Source organism: Camelus dromedarius, chromosome 3 (assembly GCF_036321535.1).
Source record: "Camelus dromedarius isolate mCamDro1 chromosome 3, mCamDro1.pat, whole genome shotgun sequence".
Classification (NCBI taxonomy): domain Eukaryota; kingdom Metazoa; phylum Chordata; class Mammalia; order Artiodactyla; family Camelidae; genus Camelus; species Camelus dromedarius.
In genome coordinates, this window is record NC_087438.1 from 13,936,668 (window position 1) to 13,957,032 (window position 20,365).

Genomic DNA, 20,365 nt, shown 5'->3' on the forward strand with positions numbered 1-20,365 from the left:
TGGATGTGTACCATTCAGCCTCTATTCTCCCTGTAGCCTCCCTGACACCGACAGGCAGCCTGCTTCCACCTGGACCTTTATTTGCCTTGCATCTCCCTAGTGTAAAGACTTTGGAAAGCAAATTATCAGTCTAGATCCCTCTAACTCTCGAATGCTTACTCAAACCTATTTAGCTTAAATTAAGATACAGTGATTGCTTTAAATTAATATATACGATGTAACAAGCTGACTCACTTTCTCAGGCCAGGGTAAATTAATAAAAGAAAGAAAAAGAGAATGTAAAAGATGCTGTGAGAGAATGTTTTCCAAAGTTTTGTGTGCCAGATGTTTACACTGCAATCAATCACAGTATGAATGTAACACGGCTCTCACAGGTAAAGAGAGAAAAAAGTTAGATCAGTAAAAAGAAAAAAAAAAACTTAAGAGAAACAATTAGACTACTGGATCTATTTGATGACGGGATATGATCTTAATATAAATTGAACTGCATATGGATTTGTACATTTCACAGTGCCTCATGAACACAAGTCCTCATAATGTATTGTTTCTTCCTCCAAGCAGTTTGCAAAGTTTCCCCCAGATATCGAGCCATTTGATGAGTTATAATGCTTGTGGGAAAATTAAAGAATGCTCTACTGCAGGCTACTCTCGTTATGGTGACACCCAGTCATTCCGAAGGCAGCAGTATGTTTAGTGCTGTATGAGTGCAAAATAAAATCTCTTGTAAACAAATCACAGTGTGAGGTTCTAGGTGTGGACTAAGTCGGTTTCCAAACACTAAGAGCATCTTACAGTGTGGCAGGGTCGACAGCTGTCAGTCATTCCAGTCATTCCATTCATTCTGCATGGACGGCTACTGACTGAAGAAAGGTAGGTCCCATTAGCTGTGATGTGTTCACGCAGAGAGTGTACATTTATTCTGCGTCCTTGTCGGGTAAAACCATTGTTACACTATAAACTGATGCTTCAACAATACCACTATGTCAATCAAAATAAAATTCAGAATATATTTGTCTCTCTTCATCACCATGACAATTTTCTATTGACTTCTAAAATCAATTATAACAGACTTGTCAACTTTAAAATCAGTTTTTAGGTAGAGAAGGAGGGAGAGAATGTGGGAGATACTATTTGTACCATTATCAAACATTTATTGAGCCCCTACTGTGTAAAGCTTGAGTTTTTTCACTCTACTATAATAAAAATTATAATATTAATATATGTCTTAAAAATAGTGGTGGTAGAATCTACTTCAAAAAAGGTAGACAGGTTGTTGTTGCAAGTGATAATAAAGTTTATATTCAACTGAGTTTAGCGTTATCACTGATTTCCTTTTTAAAAACTCTTTGGACATCAGTCTCCTCACCCTATAAAATGACTGCACTTGTCTTATAATGAAATATGTGTATATGCCTATTGTGTGAAATAAGTGACAAAAAATATGAGTACTCTGTAATTTTTTAAAATGACTTAAAATTTAATTATGCTTTATGGTTTAATTTGGTGGACTTATCTACGATTTATGCTTTTCTTTAAACATACTTTCTTCACAGAGCAAAAGCCACATGAAGGAACCAGGCCACATAATCTTATACCTAGAATCAGTATTTTAAAGCAGTTTTACCTAACTATGAATTTGACTTGCCTGACTTTAACAAGGGTCCTTCATCAATGTGAGTTTGACAGAGTATTGAAACTGAACTCATTTACAAATTCATTTAGTAATCCTTTCTCCAGGGCGAGGCACCTGTCTGAGCATTCAAGCTTACAGAGACTAATCAAGCATCAATCTTACTTAGAGGGAGATATGCACCTATGGAAATAAATATAGCACAGAAGTGCACGTAACAGGAAACAAGGATTAGTGAACTCTGCAACAGAGTTCAGAGAAACCTACAAGAGGGCTTTTAAAAAAAAAGGAATGTGAGTGTGGAGAATTCTGGGCTGATTTAAGGATGTGCAAACTCTTATCACGCTTTAGGAAGAGGCAGTATTCCATGGCAGGTAGGCGTGGAGTGTCCTGAGAGCAATATTAAGAGATAAGGCCGGGTAAGGCCATTCACGCTGACTTGTGAAAGCCTTTATTGAGGCACCACATTGCCTACTTTATTACAGTTTTAAACATCATGTGTAAGAAAGACATAAGGGACAGCCCCCCTATAGGGTTTGTATGATAATTAATGGTTATTCTGTAAAATGTTACCCACAGTTTCTGCCACATTTGAAATACTCAAACATGTGTCTTTCCCTCTCTGGGGACATCATACACAGTATTTCATTCTGAACACACAGAACCGACGCCCTTTCTCCCCTTGAATTGCTTGACAGTTTGATAGTCTGTGCTCTTCATTCACAAGTTCATGTTCTACTCTGAGATCAGATTTTATTATATTAGCTGTACCTTGTTGTTGGATGGTGTGTGTGTGTGTTTGTGTGTGTGTGTGTGGTGTAAAAAGCATTCATTCATAACCTGAAGAATTTTTTAAAAATTTCAGTCACAAAATTTACATACGCAATTATGCAAGAGTGGAATGCCCTCATCAAATGTACTTTGAATGTATTTTGAATAACTCCGTGAATAAGAATTTGAATAAGAAATCTCCAAGAACAAGAATTTGAATTCCTTAGTAACATATAACTGCTTCAGCAAATGCAGGACATCATTACTTAGCATGGCTGTCTCAGTTTTAATATTTAACTGTGATGCCAATTGAAATAGAAATCTTTAACAAAGTGACAATTATCTACCGGGTTCAGGAGACAGCAAGTGGAGTGATTTCTTCAGTCTCGTGGCTAGAAGGAAGACCATACAAAACAAAATACTCCCATTTAAGATAACAGTAACATGACATTATATATTCAAGTACAGCTGACCTCTGAACAACGCAGGGGTTAGGAGCGTCCATCCTCTGGGCGATCCCAAAACGCACATAGCTTATAGTCAACCCTCTGTATCCGGGTTCCTCCGTATCCACAGATGCAACCAGCTGTTGGTCTGGCTGTGTAGTACTGGACTACTTACTACTGAGAAAAATCCATGGATAAGTGGGCCCTTGCAGCTCCAGTCTGTGTTGTTCAAAGGTCAACTGTATTTCATTTTGTATTACGTAAATGAATAGTGATAAGTGCCAATCCGGAGGAAGGGGTACTTACTCTGAGGAAACCTTGGGGGGTTGTCGTTGACATCGGTCAGGGTGATGTTGACAGTGGTCGATCCTGAAAGCCCTCCAACTTGCCCAGCCATGTCTTTGGCTTGAATGACCACTGAGTAGTGTTCTCTGGCTTCTCTGTCCATATTATGTAAGGCAGTTCTAATAACTCCTGTAATACATGTTTTAAACAGATCAGTATGGATTGAATAAAAAAGCAACAGACATATCTCTCTCTCTTTTTTAATTTTAAGAGAAGTCGTTTTAAATAAAATGCTTTGGAGAGAAAGTCAGGCTTCTGAGACAAATAATACCTTAATGTTGTTATTAAAACTGTCTCACTGAAACATTTATTTACAAAGCAATCTATGAGACGCAAATTAAGGTTATCGATCTCTTTGCGGCCCTGGGGGTGACTGGCCCCTAGGGGGCAGCCTTGAAGCCCCTGAAGCCCCTGATGCTGGTGGCCTGATTACTTTACAACCTGTGCTCCTCACACATGGCAGCTGAGATGATCGGAGTAGAGGTTAATTTTCCTCCTTACGGGACAATTTACATAGTTTTCTGACGGGGTTGTCAAAAGTTTGATGATGGAAAACATTGGAGGAGTGTAGACTCTTGAACAAAGATTACAGACAGGAGGCATTGGAATATTTATCAAGACTAAGAAACTGTTTTTGTCAGGAAATAACAACCACAATCAGAGCTAGATCTAAGTACATCAGCAAAGTAAAGTGATGAGATTGATTCCAAAAATTACATGTAAAAGTTACATTCTTTGTCTTGTAGTGCCAAAAGAGACATTTAATGCACTCTCTCATTCATTATTACTGGATTCAATAAAGAGATACAAAATGTTAAATATCCATATATAGTTATGTGCATGTAGGTAAACACACATACCACACACACAAACACGCAAATACATAAATTAGATAGTTTTGTCAATAGAGCCTTACATTAAAACATTTTAATGGACACACATGTTCCACAAGGTCAAGTTTACCTAAGGACTATCAACCATGTCATAAAGTAAAAAATTGTCTTCATGTAGATGAGCCATATTATACATAAGTATTTAAATAAATATACATCCATATATTTATATGTAATACAAATGTAATGTAAATATATTTGGTATTCCAAACATAAACAAACAACAACCTTTCTTTCTTTTATTAAAAATATTTGGATCATGTCACTTTTGAGAAAGATGCCAATGGCTTCAATCAAACACACACTTGGTTACTTAGCAGCATGATTCATAGGATGATGACAGTTATAATAACTGCCAACTATAGAGTTTAACAGATATTTTTACAAGCAATATATTGATATAATGGGAGACAATAAAGTTGTATGTTCAAGTTAAAAAATAGTCTTTAAAAGTGGAAAGATTAGTCAATTAGTTGTTTTGAATATAAAACACTTAAGTACTCATATGATTTTTATTATATTTTACTGAATTGTTTGCATTTGTACTTTGAAAGAAGAAACACAGGCACCAGGGAAAGAAATTCCCTGACTTTCAAAACTTGTAAACATATAATTGAGGGAATTCAGGAGAATTTTCCTGAAGCAAAATAGGAATGAAAATTACTCTTATCAAAAAAAATTATAACAGTATAATAAATGATTCACCTAATTCATGCATATGAAAAAGCCTCAAGCATCCTTATTAAAAAGAACAATGCTTTAACACATATGATAAGAAAAAGTTAAATTAATGCAGGAAGGAACAAGCTAAGAATGTACAAAAATGTGTGAAAGAAATATATACTTTCTAATATATTTTAAAAAATAAAGATGTCACTCTAAAAAGACTACACTATACATGGGACCTGACTCTGTATGAGATTATTGTCCAGAATGTTTTATAATGAAATCACGACAGTGATATGTGCCAAATATAAACCTATAAAAATAAAATCTATTATTAAAACGTGAATGATAAATATTTCTTTTATTCAACTTGAAAGTTATTCATTTTAAGAGGATCACTGAAGAGGGAACAACCCCTGTTTTACATCATGGACCTCAATAATGTCATTGCATTGCCATTACCTCCCTTCTTTGGTAATACAGCTACTCTGACACAAAATGGGAGGGGAAAAGAAAAAAAATTGTCAACCAAATTTACTTACTTAAAGAAAAGAGCATATTCAGAATGGAAACATCTTTCTCATAAATGATTGTCTAAGGAATCATTTAAACTCTCAATTACCTCGAGAATGGCCCAGCTGCATGTGCTTAGCTTTGACTTCCCCTGAGGGCACACAGGTAACTGGGGAATGTTCAGTCAAATCGCCATAGCAACACGATCCCCATATACAATAATCCCACTGTCAAATGTAGCCCAGATGCTTATAAGGGGGGTAGCTTAGAACACAGCTGATGCACACTTTTGGTTCTTTTTGACTTTATTTCTTAGAGCAGTTTTAGATCCTCAGCAAAATGAAGAAAGTGCAGTTGCCATGTACATTCCTTGCCCTGACACACATAGCTTCCCCCACCATCACCATTCTGCATCAGAGTGATGCATTTGTTACAGCTGATGACCCCACACTAACACATCATGATCACCCAAAGTACATAATTTACAGTAGGATCACTCTTGGTGGTGTACATTCCATGGGTTTGGACACGTGTATAATGGCATATATCCATCATTACAGTATCACACAGAATAATTTAACTCCCCTAAAAATTCTCACTGCTCCAGTGTTTCAACCTTGCTTCCCCTCAACCCTTGATTTATACTGACTTTTTACTGTCTCCATAATTTTGCCTTTTCCAGAATGTCACACAATTGGAATCCTACAGTGTGTAGTTTTTTCAGATTGGCTTCTTCAACTAGCAATAGGCACTTAAGGATCCTCCAGGTCTTTTTATGGCTTGATAGCTCATTTCCTTTTAGTGCTGAATAATATTCCTTTATTTGGATGTGCCACAGTTTGTTTATTCATTCACCTGCTGAAGGACATCTTGGTTATTTCCAAGATTTTATGATTATGAATAAATGTATAAACATCCGTGTGCAGGTTTTAGTGTGGACATAAAACTTCTTTAAGTAAATACCAATGTGATTGCTGGATCTTACACTAAGAGTATGTCTTGTAAGAAACTGTCAAACTGTCTTTGAAAATGGTTGTACCATTTTCACTCCAACCAATCATGAATGAGTTCTGCTGCTCCACATCTTTGTTAGCTTTTGGTGCTGTCAGTATTCAGATTTTGGCTATTCTATCAGGTGTGTAGTGGTATCTCACTGTTGTTTTTATTATTTTTTAATAAGCACTTATTTTAGTTCTTTTTTTTTTTTTACCACTGGAGGTAGTGGGGATTGAATCCAGGACCTTGTACATGTTAAGCATGCACTCTACCACTGTTGTTTTAAAAGACACATGATGATGGAAAATTTTTTCATAGCTTATTTCCATATGTATGTCTTCTTTGGTGAGATGTCTGTAAGATCCATTTTTTAAAGCAGGTTATTTGTTTTCTTATTGTTGAGTTTTAAGAGTTATTTGTATATTTTAGGTAACAGTCCTTTATCAGGTATGTCTTTAGCAAATATATTCTCTCGGGCTATGACTTGTCTTCTTATTCTCTTGACAGGGTTTTTCACAGTATAGAAGTTTTCAATTATTTAAAAATTCAGATTATCAATTATTTCATGAATCATGACTGTGGTGTTGTTATCTAAAATGTTATAGCCATATCCAAGATCATCTAGGATTTCTTCTGTTACCTCCTAGTAATTTTTTAGTTTTGTATTTTATATTTGGGTCTGTGATACCTTATGAGTTCCTTTTTGATAAGGGTGTAATATCTTGATACACATTAAAAATATGTGTCATTTTTTGCATGTGGATCTCAATTTGTTCCAGCACCATTTGTTTAAAAATGACACATTTTTCTCTGTTGTATTACATTTGCTCCTTCATCAAAGGTCAGTTGATTACATGTATGAGGAATTGTTTATGGGCTTTCTAATCTGTTCCATCAATATTTTTGTCTATTCTTTCATCAATACCACACTGTTTTGGTTACTATATCTTTAGAGTAAATCTTGAAGTAGGGTACTGTCAGTCTTCTTAATTTGTTTTTCTCCTTTAATATTGTACTATCTATTCTGGTCCTTTGCCTCTACATATAAACTTTAAAACTAGTTTGTCAATACCCACAAAATAACTTTTTGTGATTTTGACTGATATTCCATTGAATCTACAGATAAAGTCTGGAAGAACTGACATCTTGACAATATTGAGTCTTCCTGTCACGATATAAACATGAAATGCATCTCCCTTTATTTAGTTCTTATTTGTTTATTTCATGAGTGTTTTGTTGTTTTCCTCATATAGATCTTGTACCCCTTTTGTTAGATTTATATAGAGGAAGCTATCTAAATGGTACTGTTTTTAAGTCAAAATCCACTTGTTCATTGCTGGTATATAGGAAAGAGAGTGACTTTTATATATTAATCTTGTATCCTGAAACCTTGCTCTCTCAAGACTGAATCCTTCAAAGTAGCTCCCACTGTGGGAAATGTGGACAGAACACACATTACAAGGACAGAGGAGGGGGTGAGGAGCCTCTGATGGCCTGGCTCCAGCTTGCCAGTCAACTGGCATTGGCGTCCTCTGGATGACTCCCCAGCCTCCATAACAACTACTAAAGATGATTTCAGTGCAAGTGGGTCAAGACCATACTTTGACTACAATTAGAAAGATGAAATTCTGCCATTATGAATGTGTACATTTATTCACTTTTTATCTCCATCTTGTCATGTCTATAAATGCATGTATGGGGATACACACATGCACACAGGCAACAAATAATATGCAATAATAATAGATATTTTTCAAAACGATGAAGCCTAAACTCATGTACAAGACTAGGATAAACTACACTTACACAGTTCAAGTAAGAAGTGATGCTTTTTTTGTTTGTTTGGCTTTTTCTGCCATGTATCTATGTACCTGCTAATTTTAATATAACTTATTTCTGTCTTCTACATAAACATAATAAAGACTTACCACGTGGCCTTTTCATTAAGTAAATTTGCAAAGAAAAAGATACAAAGCAACCAAGTTAATCACCATAAATTGCTGCATTGTTTGTTTGTTTAAAAATAAAGAAAACTCTCCGCTTTTCAATGTTTGCCAGGTAACTAGTAATGGCATATTCTGAATGTTTGTCTGATATGCTTCACTAGCAATGTTTACTTCAAAATTTTTAATGAGAATTGTTGCCTCCTATTCTCCTGTGGTACTGGGTTGAATCAACAGGATGTGATTACCCTTGTACCATTTTGTTTTGTTTCTTATTACTTTTCTGGTAAACGATTGTAGGTGCCCCACTGCCTGCAAATTACCTTCTGACTACTGCTCCCCAATCACCTTGATATATAGGGACTGGTAACTGGGAATTACTCTCTGCTGAATACAAGTTCATAACATTTGAAAACTCATTCGTAGTTGTAAACATTACTCGTTGAACCTGACTCACCAGACCGCCATATGTTTTTGTTCCCTGACTGATAATAGTCATATAAAGCACTAGATCCTCCAAAATGCTTTCCTGTATTTTTACCCACTAAAAAGAATTTAAGATGGAAATGTATAAATCTAGTTTATTAGATAATACCACAGAAGATTGCAAAATAAAATCCCTAAAAGGCTGAAACAAATAAGCAATAAAACATGGCATTCAAATTCTTACAAACACTTTCAAGGTACACATATGCATTTATAAGAGGAACCAGTAAGTTTTCTTCCATGTCTTAGGTACACATAACTAATTTTGGCTCAGTTGCTTATTTTGCTTCTAAATTTGCTCAACTGCTCATTCATTTATTTAAAGTCTACTATTTTATTATGTGATATCTGTTAAAATGCATTGGAATCCCAGTGTTCCTCTAATGGGGAACAAGGGTCACCTAATAACAAAATCACGTGGAGTGACACGTATCATGCAGCTTCAAGGACACCATCTTAGACCTACTGAATCAGAATCTGGGGCTGTGGGCCAGCATCGGTATTTGAAACAAGCCCCTTCCGTGATTCTCATGAATAGTTCAACCTGAGATATCCACCCAGAGTTGAGAACATTTGACATCTGGCCTCCAGATGCTCATACTTCATTGGAGGATTTATTTAAAATAATTAATATGAACATTGAGAGGTTTAGAAATGTTTCAAAGTTTCATTAACCATTTTCTATACAATGACATTTGACATCTTGGCAGTAATGATTCACCTTTCCAACTGCCTGCTTGTGTTCTTTATGTTAGCTATTAAATTGCTATTTGGTTCAACATTTAGTATATTGCATGCTATTTCTATTCAGCCATGCATTATGAATTTTCCCAACGGACTCTGTAAAGACAATTTGGCTTCCATAAATTCCTGTCTACACAGAAAGCAAAAACATTCAGACGTGGAATCTGTATGTTTCCGTCATCACCACACTTTCAGAAGTCTCTTTTTGTTCTTCATCACCAATCCAATGTATATTGAGTACATGTGTTTCTGCTCTGTTTAAAATGTGGGATACAGAGACACATAGGCTAAAACTTATGACTTCAAAATATCATGACTGAAGTGTTTCCTGGCAGAGAAATACATATGCAACTATGAAAAGTTAAGTAATATGGAAAACATTTAATTAAATGGCAGACAGAACCCAGACTTCAAAGGGCATAGTTATCACAATGGATGAGCATGACCAAGGAGTACTTTATGGGCAAATGACATGTTTGTAGGATATGGATGATATATAAATGAATAGAGAAGTGGGGAGTCCCTGGAAAGGGGATCTGATATGAATAAAGGCATATAAAATGTGCATGGCAACATTGACAAAATTAGCTTCATTGGGAAATGACTGTAGAAGAATATAAGAAATTAGGTACTTATTAATATCCCTTAAATATTTCTATGTTTTGTTCTTCAAATGACTGAATGTTTGAATAGTTCCCTTGCTGTCCCGGTGGAAAGTCAGAACTGAACAAATTTCACTGCTTATCAGGTGTTCAGGGTTGTGGTTGGACAGTTAGTTACATCTACGGCTACATTTAGCCGATTGGAGACTTTCTAAAGTTTCAGTGGATAACAGATTAAGTGTCAGATTTTTATTTATATTTTTGCTATACAATATATTTCATTTTTAAAGAAAAAAATTAGATATATGAAACACTGGCAATCCAGAATTCAAGGAAAAAAACATATTTAGCTTCAAGCTATGACTCACGGAATTAACAATCATAAATTCATGAAGGTTGACATTTTTATGCTATAGTAGGAAGATTCAATTTTTCCTCCTCTACATTTTTTTCTCTTTCTACCATTAAAATTGATGGTGAAGCATTTTATTTCTGCTGAGGAGAGAAAGGTGCAGAACTCACATTCTTTGACTATAGACGGTGACTCAGGCACTCCCTTCAGGTACATAGCTCCTATTTTTTCCCATATTATTCATGACAGAGAAAGCTCAAAATTTAAATAAGTCTCTCTAGATCAGAAATTTGCAAAAGCTGAAATATAACCGAGAACTTCCTGACATTAAATGCCACGGTGACATCAGTTCAAGTTATGAAGTCCTGGAACCTTGTGGAGCCTATAGGTAAGGCTTGAACTATTGTCCAGGAGAGATGGGGGTGGGAGGTTGTGGGGGGAGAGAGAGAGAGCGAGAGAGAGAGAGAGAGAGAGACAAAGAAACAAAGAAGAGGAGATAGAGAGAAACCCTATCATAAAAACAGGTATTACTTTCTCTATGGATTGGGGGAAATAAATCAGACATATTCAAAGAATACGTTTTGTGTTTATGTATCATTAAAGATACTTCTGATTTAGAAGGTTTTATTTCTGTATTTTCTTTTTTTTGCATTTTGCTTATTGTTTATATCTGTTATTAGTGTTTCAGTGTGATCTGTAATTTCAAAAGATCAATCTTTCTAGATAACCATGCTGATAAAGTCATACGGCTGCCAGGGCAGTTGTGAAGGTCAAATATTCTACAGACTTTCAGGCTTTCAGTAAAGCTACTTCATTCAGCAAAAATGTATGAAGATAGCACTATATGGAGAACAATAAACTATCAACTTCAAAAAGGGCTTTCCTGGGTGGCAAAATTTCATTGGTGATGATGATGATGACAGTTATTAAGTCTTTATTAAGAATTAAGAAGAATGCTTTATGCTAATTATCATACTAATTTCTCACATTGACTGCCTGTGGAAGTTATTCAAATTATCCAAGAGGGAATGCAAGAACAAAAGGGTTAGGAAAATTGCTCAAGGACAGATACATATGATAGAACCAGTATTCAGTCTATGCAGTTAGAATTCAGAGTCTGCTGTCACAATCATTACCTTCTGAGCTACTGATTACTTGCAAGTAAATCGAGGAAAATACAGCAGAAGAGCCTGAAATAGATTCTGGAAGAATGTCTGCATCTTGGCAATGTGGCTTCAGAAGCAATCTCCATCTCTCTTGGCTAATTTGGGTTTTAATAGCCCTGGAATCAAAGTTCTGAGTATAATCAAGGAGATGTCAGAAAGATGGTGGAAAACCCTGGGTAACTGAAAGATCTGACTCCAAAAGATGAGGATCAAGCCTTTTGTCCAACAGGAGAAAGAGTGAGAAACTTAGAAACCAAAGAATCATCTTGCTCCAAGTGGCCATTAGCCATTTATGGTCTTTTTGCAGGGTGTCAAATACCAATACCATTAATCACAGTTGCCCTATGCCTGCTTTGACCAATACAGTACAGTGGAAGTGACATTATGGCAATTTCTGCCCTGGACTTAAGAGGATTGTAAGCTTCAACCTTGGTATACATGAGCTCAGAGCCTTCAGGTAAGAACTCCAGCTCCCCTGCTAGAGAAAGCACACAGAGATGCCCTGAGATGAAAAGGGTTAGGGATACCTCTGAGCCCAGTTTCTCAGCTCTTCCCACTGAGGCACTGGGCGTAGGAGTGGATTCAGCTTTGAATGAGTCCAGGTGTCAGCAGAATGCTATCAAGTAACCAAGCTAATGCCACAGGGCTCAAGAAATTGCCCAGATAACCCCAACTTCTTGGCTTCCAAAATCACTGTGGTTTTGAAAGTTCTGGGTTGGGGTCATTTGCAATGGCATTCAAATTTAGAATACACACACAAACACACACACATACAGATAAATATGCACATGTACATATATACAGATACATATGCATACATACATTTATACAAGCATACATATATACATATATATATACACACACACACACACACAACATACATTTAAACACATGCTTTTCTTCCTCTCCGAGAAGTAAATGAAGGTTTGCTTTCTATACTACCTCTAACACCATTAAATCAAGGCTATATATTTCCTAAATACGGTCTTCTCTTCTCCCTCCTTCCCCTCCCCCTTTACCTCCCCTCCCTCTCCCCCCACCTCTCTACCCCCCCATCCTACCCTTCTCTCCAGAGCTGGAGTGCATACACAGAAACACATACACATCAAATACTACAGCTATAGTACATGTATATATATTTCATGAGTTCAGGTAATAAACAGAAGAGGGAAGATAAAATTGACCTTTGTATAATTGATGTGTAATGAACACAGGGAATACAACTTCCTGTAAACACTGAAATTAAGACTCTTATCATCTGGAAATTTGCACTCTACAGGGAGTAATAAAATTATATGTGATATTTATGAGATCTTTTCAATCAAGATAATTAGAAATGTAATTTCAAATTCTATAATATCAGATAAAATATTTTATTATAAGATACTGAATGCAGACATACTCTATCTTAAATATAAATGTATTTTCTTAGAAAACAATAATAAACTAATAATAAAAAAAGAAATCTAGAAATAGTCGAGTATAATTTTTCCAAAATAGCACATTCATGTGGTTTATAGAAACCTGATAGACTCAAAATATAAACAACAAAAAAGAAATACTAAGTTTACCATGTAGATATATTATGCATTGCTTAAATATTGCTATATGTCTCTGTTATTCTGCTTCTTATTTTTTCTACAATTTATTTTTTCTCTTTAATTTTTTTCTTATGATGGTTAAAATGAACTTAAAAATGTAAAATGCTTTTATATAGGATTTTTTTGGTTGCAGCTGCTATTTAAGAAAGGGTCTTTAATATGACTATATCAAAAATCTTTGGAATATTTGTTGTTGAGACAATTTTATTTAAAGCCATTTAATTAAGAAAAAATACCAAAGCATTCCCTTATAAAATATGTGCATACTAATGAACATCCAGTTTTATTAGTAATGGTACAGTTGACAACATAGGCCCATAAGTAACTCAAAATTGATAATTTCTCCTGTAATACCAATTTACTTATTGTGTCATGTGCTTTCTTGATTTTTTAAAAGAAAGTTTTATTTTTCTTTTGGAGTATTATTTTATTTTACAACACATTGTATCATACTCTAATAATCAGAGAAGACATTGCCATATGCAATAAGCTATTTATCACAATAGGCATGCTATAACTGTGGATATGTAAATATGCACATATATTAGCTACACGTGTTTTATATGCTACATAACAAATAGTAGTACTGAAACAAACTCATATGAACAATCTGTAAAATTATCTGTAAGATTTCAAGGGTATACACACACTATGAGTTGCATTTCCCTTGGCACATAATTTAACATTGAATCCTTAAGGGCATCTGTGGAGAATTCAAGCGGCTATCAAGTTTCTGAGAATAAGAATTCGAATGTAGCCAGGGTGATCATGGTACATTCAAGGAGCAACGTAAGAAAAGTGCAAATATAACTGAAAAATATGGTAAAGCAGTTTTCAGGCTTTCAAGAAGCCTCTCATGTACAAAGACCAGCTAAAGTGGAAACATCACAAAGTCAATTATTTATGATTCTCCCTAGATTTTACTGGAAACTTTAAAAATGATAAGAGATTAACATGTTTGACAGTATTTGGAGGGAGATATTATGCAGTAAACAATTCAATTATAGATGTCTGATAGCCATTAGATAACTTACAGATAAATGTATTATTACTTAACGAGTGTCCATTGTGGCTCCAGTATCACGGAGAGGCAGTAGTGAAACCATGTGAACAGGGAAACTAATTGTGAATATCCCTTACAAGCACAGTGGCATGTCGCATTAAGTAGCAGGAACATTAAGCGGCTCAAAGAAACATGGAAGTTTTATAGAGAGAGTCTTATTCCTGGGAGAGAGGTTTCCTCATGTGTTAAAGCCTTATCTGTCCACACTCTGAATGGTTCAGGTGAGCAATCATAGTAGCTTGGGTGCCCTCTTAGCATTTACTGAGTGTAAGTATTGCATAAATTAATAATCTGGTACCCTGCTTAACTAGCAACTAAGTGGTAATAACAGAATATACAACATAGAAGATTGCTCTATTCTAATTTAAATGCTATTTACAAGACATTCGAGTGCTTGTTGACTTACGTAAATGTAAAATGCTGCTTTCACTGTGTGACAGAAGAATAGCATAGGATCCATCCCTGTTTGACAACCTGATGCACAGAAGCTGAATCTATCAACATATAGATTTTGATCCTTTGATGAACAATGAATAGAAAGTCCTTCTCACTGGAAAGATGAGTCTGAAAGAACTACTCTTATGTGATTTTGTAAAATGGGGCTTTTAATTAGTGTCTGAACATTTTTGTAGAAAAGGATTTCTGAGAAAGAAAAAAGTAACTAAGGAGCACACGTCAAAGAACAGTTTTATTCTACCAAGCTGTACAGTTTTACTGTGGTTTCCTAATATTTGGATTTATGAAGTAACATATTGTTGATGGGTTAAATTGCAAGCAGGGGAAAAGAAGGAAAGATTGGAAACCGAAATAGGTCATTTTGTTGATTACTGAAAACACTGAATAATTTAATGTGTTGCTCAAAAAAGGAATTTGTGTTAAAAAAAAAAAAACAGATTTATTGAAAATCTACTCCATGATAGAAAAATTCAAAAGTTTTATCTTGCGTATGTTGGATAGAAATGTGAACCACCAAATAGCAAAATCAGACAGCTAAAATAGAAAGTTGCATCCAAATGTTAATTTTCACTTGTTTCTCCAGTGATCATAAACAGATAGATTAATAGTAAAAGCTAACAGGCATAGGCATTCTTGGATCTCTTTCTGTGTTGTGACTAAAGTAAACATCTCCTCAATCTTTGCCTAACACATGCTGTGGGTACCTGTCATCTAAAAAATGAAAAATGTACAGTCCCCTGTAATTCTGCAATTCTTGTTGACAAATCTCAAAAAAAAAAAAAGAGTTGTCTATATACTGTATGAAGTTGTTCCTGTGGCTGAGGCAAAGATTTCGGTGCAGGGTATTTATCAGGGAGCAAATGTAAAGGAGGGGAGGGAGCATGGGTGACCAGAGGAAGATATTATCGGGGACGCAGGTCTAACAAAGATGAGGCTAATGCTGCAGGGATACACAGGCTGCCTGAGTGTCCAGCACACTCAGTCACTGGATGAGGGTTATCCCAGAAATGACGTGACTTTAGCAAGCCGTGTATCAGCACCTGAGACAGATCTTGAAGGAGGCTCGGGAGTGGGGTGCTGCACGTACTTCCCATGCTGGGCTGCAAGTCCTTCCTTACAGGGGATGGGCATTTGCGTCTACCTCACAGCGATCCTAGGTCATTTCCTCTCATGTCAAGCCCCTCCAGTGAAGCTGCGGTCTACACTAAAAACGCTCACGTGCTCTTCCCTTCAATACTTCTCCTATTGCCAAGTCCAATGGATTATGTCTGTTCTCATCTCATCAGCAGCAAACTGCCCACAGTCTACTATTCGTAACTCTCCCAAAGACTTCGTTTTTTGATCTCTCTCAGTTTTACTCTCTGATGTTTTGGATTGTCATCCCACTAATTTACTTACTGTCATTATACTCATTTACTTATTAATTTTGACAATTGCTTGTCCTTTTCCACTGGAATAAAAGCTCCACGAGGCCAAAGAGTTTCGTTTGTGGTGTTTTCGTTGCTATGCCCTCATTGCTAAAACAATCTCCGACCCAGAATTTTCTTCAGTGAAAATTGAATAAAGGAAGCCTCAAAAAACCCACAGAAGTGCATTGTAGCATCATAAACTAAAATGGATATAAAATAAGTTACTAAATTTAATGTATTTCCTTTGGATATTGAAGATATTAGTTGGTAGGGTTGCTGTAACAAAGTACTACAAATGGGGCTGTGTAAAACCCAAAATTCATCTCTCAATTCTGGAAGCTAAGAATCTGAAATCAAGATATTGGCATGGTCAGCTCCTTCTGCGGGCTGTGAGGGATGGATCTGTTCCTGGCCCCCCTCCTTGGCTTATAGATGACTGTTTCCACACTCACATGGCATCCTCCCTCTATCTTCAAATCATCTTTCCTCTGTGATAGCTCTATGCCCAAATTTCCTATTTTATAAGGACACCAGTCAAATTATATTATGGCTCACTCTGTGAATCCACTTTAACTTGATTTACCTCTGCAAAGACCCTGTCCTCAATTCAGGTCACGTTCTGAGGTACTGGGGGTTAGGAATTCAACATGTGAATTTGGGGGTAGGAGGTACAATTCAACCCATGACACTAAGAAGAAAAGTAAATTACACCAAGAAAATATGGATATATGTTGAATATGTGAGCCTTTTCTTTGAGCCTTTATTATAGAAACTCTTTTAGGTAAAATCATGTCAGTTTGACCAAAAAAAGGATTGTGAAATATGTGAAAGAACACAACGCCACAGAAAAGATGGAAGCAGAGAAAGACTTGTGTGGGCAGTCTGAAAGATCAATCAAAGAATAGAGATTACACAAGTGTATGATCAGGAAGAGTGGCTTTGAATTCCTTTATCATGTGAGATGTAAAGAGTCATTCATTCTTTTAGCTAGTAGTTAGAGTGCCCAGAAAAATCCAGAAACTGTCCTGGGGCAGAAAAATCACTGACCTCACGAAGCATACATTCTACAGAGGGCAGATTAGGGAGAATAAAAAGGAGGATAATTACCTACATTATATGTAGATTAGATGGTGTTAATTCAAGCTGGGGGGGAATGAAGCACTTGGTTTGGGCTTACAGGTTTAACTAGAACTGTAATAGTGGGACCTAGTTTTAACTAGGACTGTACTAGTGGCTGTTGGAGTTAGCTAGTTCTGGCTCACAAGAGTTGATTGTTAAAATCTCAAGAGTTTAGACAGCTGGTTAAAAAATGTAGTCGTTGCTAATGATTAAATTATATCCATTTACAATTCAACATCGTATCTTAGAAAATAAAAAATCTGAAAACTCATTACTTTCTAAGTTGAATTACTGTATTTTACTGTTAATTATGCTCTTGATGTTATTTGTGTCTATTTTATCTGTGTGGTGGAAATGCTATAAAATTATGTACACCTACTCATCCTTTCCCAACTATACATCCAGAGGTGTCATACGGGCAACTTGAAAATCATTGGCAATGGAAATACTTCCACAATGAAATTCAGAAAATGTTGATTAAATCAAGGCTTAATTCATTGAGTTAGTGATTGTCTAGACTTGAGAAAGAAAAGGAAAAAGCATAAATAAAGCATATTAAAATCATACGTGTAGCCTTTAGATGTGAATAACACAAGAGTTGAAGAAACATTCTAATATAAACTATTCAACTTAGCAGGAAAAAGGTGGCTCATATAACTGATGAGAAACTAAAGTTGTACAAACAGCTTTTATCTACATGTTAATGTAAGCAAAAATATCAACCGATACCTAAGCCAGAACTAAACTCATTTGTCAATGACCTGAGCAACTTCTTTGCTGAATCAGACAGTAATCAAGCATTTATTTGCAGTAGGATTTTTGTCGATATTCATTGGATTGCAACAATGAGTTGTGTGTGGATGCAGGAGTTTGGCAAAAATCAATGTAGGCATTCTGCAAGAATCAATAGGCTATATGGAATTTATAAAAAAGAGTGATGCATAATTTATAATCGTTTGTAAATTTGGGTGCTACACATCAATTACATCAGTAAAATTAACAATAAACAAATATATATATATATATACATACTTATACACATGCTTACATATTTGTGGTTGTTAAATATTTACAAGCACATCAGTAACAGCTAGCATTAAACGGATTTGAAAGAGGTGAGAGGGAAAAGTTCCAGGCCAAAAGAGTAACAAGTGCAAATGCTTTAATGTGGCTACTTTTTAGGTTGTTTGAGGGAAAGCTGTGAGGCCAGCATCTCTAAAGCAAAAAGAAGATGAAGAAGAGGGGATGAGATCAGAATGACAGGCCACGTCATTGACAGGCATGTAAATTACTGTAGTGCTTTTTGACTTGGGTCATAAATGAGATAGGGAACCACTGGAAGGTTAAGTAGATACGAAATGAAGAAAAGGATGAGGTGAGGCACTTTGGAGCACATTTCTAAGGATGAGGTGTCTGATTGGAAGTGGAGTGTGAGGGAAAGGAAGTGATTCAAATGGCATGAAGGCATCTGGCTTAAGGGCTTGGGTCAGTGGGGAACCCCTCTACAAGATTGGAAGTGTAAGATAAAGATCAATGAAGAGAGTGTTAATTCAAGGCTATATTGACTTTTATGTGCTTGAGAGCTATCTCTGCAAAAAAGACTGATGGGTAGTTGAACACATGGTGTTCGTAGAAGGGTCTGGGTTGGCGAGTCAAGACTATAATGACACTCATAAAGAGAAGGATGGATATAAAGTCACTCTTGCCCAACATAATAAAGAGAGTGGCTTTATTATAATTAATGGCCTAGATTGCTCTCTACGGAGTCTTTACTCCTTGTATAAAGCTTAGTATGAATCCATTGCTTTTTTGTCTTTGGTTTTGTGCATGTGTATGTGCTTTGTTTTTGTTTTGCAGCTATGGATGTTTGTATTTTGTGAGATGGACCAGGATCCTACACTTTGGGAGTAGCTACTTTCTAATTATCATATCAAGATCTTTTTCTCACTGAATCGTTTGCCATTCAATACATTTTCATTTTGATTCTTTGTAGAAAGACAGGCAGAAAAAGAACTAGGCAGCTACAACAGCCTATAAAGTAAGTAAAACAAACACTGCATTAATCAATGTAATGTATCTAAGACTAAATATAAAAATCTGGTTCCCTGGAAATATCTGAGAATTCTTTGTATAGAGTTATTTAAAGTTTGAAGAATGAGTTATATTAAAGAACAAGAAAATAATCAGACAGGATTACAGAACAAGGATTGAACTAGGAAAAGAATTAACATGGCAAATAATGGCTGAGGAAGTAAGGCTAAATGAGGCATTGATTTAGTTATTTTAGAGATTTCTTTTTCTATTAAAATAAACCCAGAAATCATATTGCTTTTGTTGATTTAGCACTTTTCACTGCTTATTTTAACGCTGTTCACTCTTAGGGTTCCAGAGAACCTATAAATGTCTTTCCACTGCCTCAAGGACCATTTATCAAACTCACTGCATGAGCTCACCTGGCAAGGGTTTATACATCTTGCTCTGCAGTATTTCCCTTTCAATAACTAAAGGAGTAATTCTAAAAGGAATTAACTAAAGAGAGAGCACCAAATGTGAGTACAGGTAAGCCATAGCCTGAGATATTTCATGCATACGGACAACGGAGAAGGTGTAGTAAGTGGGGATTTTCACATATTCCCAGTTAATTCAGAAGCAGCAGCATCATATATATGAATATAACTCTTCAATATTACTCTTTCATTGTGTCATTTGAGATCCAAAATAATTCTCAATTTGTCAGTTTTTGCCTTGCTTTGTAACAGAACTTTGTTTACTCAAGCCCTTGATTTAAAAAAAAAAAAAAATATATATATATATATATATTTTTTTTTTTTACTTCTTAATCTCTCCTTTGTAGTCACTTAGAAGGTCACCAGACCAGCCATTTCTCAAACTCTGAGGCTATTTTCAAGCTGTAGACTGGGTCAAGAGACTTTACTATGTGTCACAAAAATATTCAGAGCTTTGCTGAAGGGCTTATGAACTGTCTTAAGAAACTTATTCACATTTTATAAATAAAAACTGAAGACAAGCTAATATTACCTTTTTGAAATAACGAAGAAATACAGCTAACTATCCTCCAATACTACGTTTCAAATCATTCAGAGGTAAGTACCACATGCTATTTATATTTGCAATGGACTATTTAAACATAGCTTATTCAGCCA

General features: G+C 35.6%; 1 protein-coding gene across 6 annotated transcripts in view; it reads right to left on the reverse strand.

Annotated features, from left to right (window-relative positions):
* CDH18 (cadherin 18) overlaps nt 1–20,365 on the reverse strand; it is an 885,120-nt gene that overhangs the window by 109,768 nt on the left and 754,987 nt on the right. For all 6 annotated transcript variants that reach the window (XM_064479693.1, XM_064479687.1, XM_010981984.3 and 3 more), the window contains one exon: nt 3,154–3,321. In XM_064479693.1, coding sequence (XP_064335763.1) covers nt 3,154–3,321 — 168 coding nt within the window. The remainder of the gene's footprint in view (nt 1–3,153; nt 3,322–20,365) is intronic.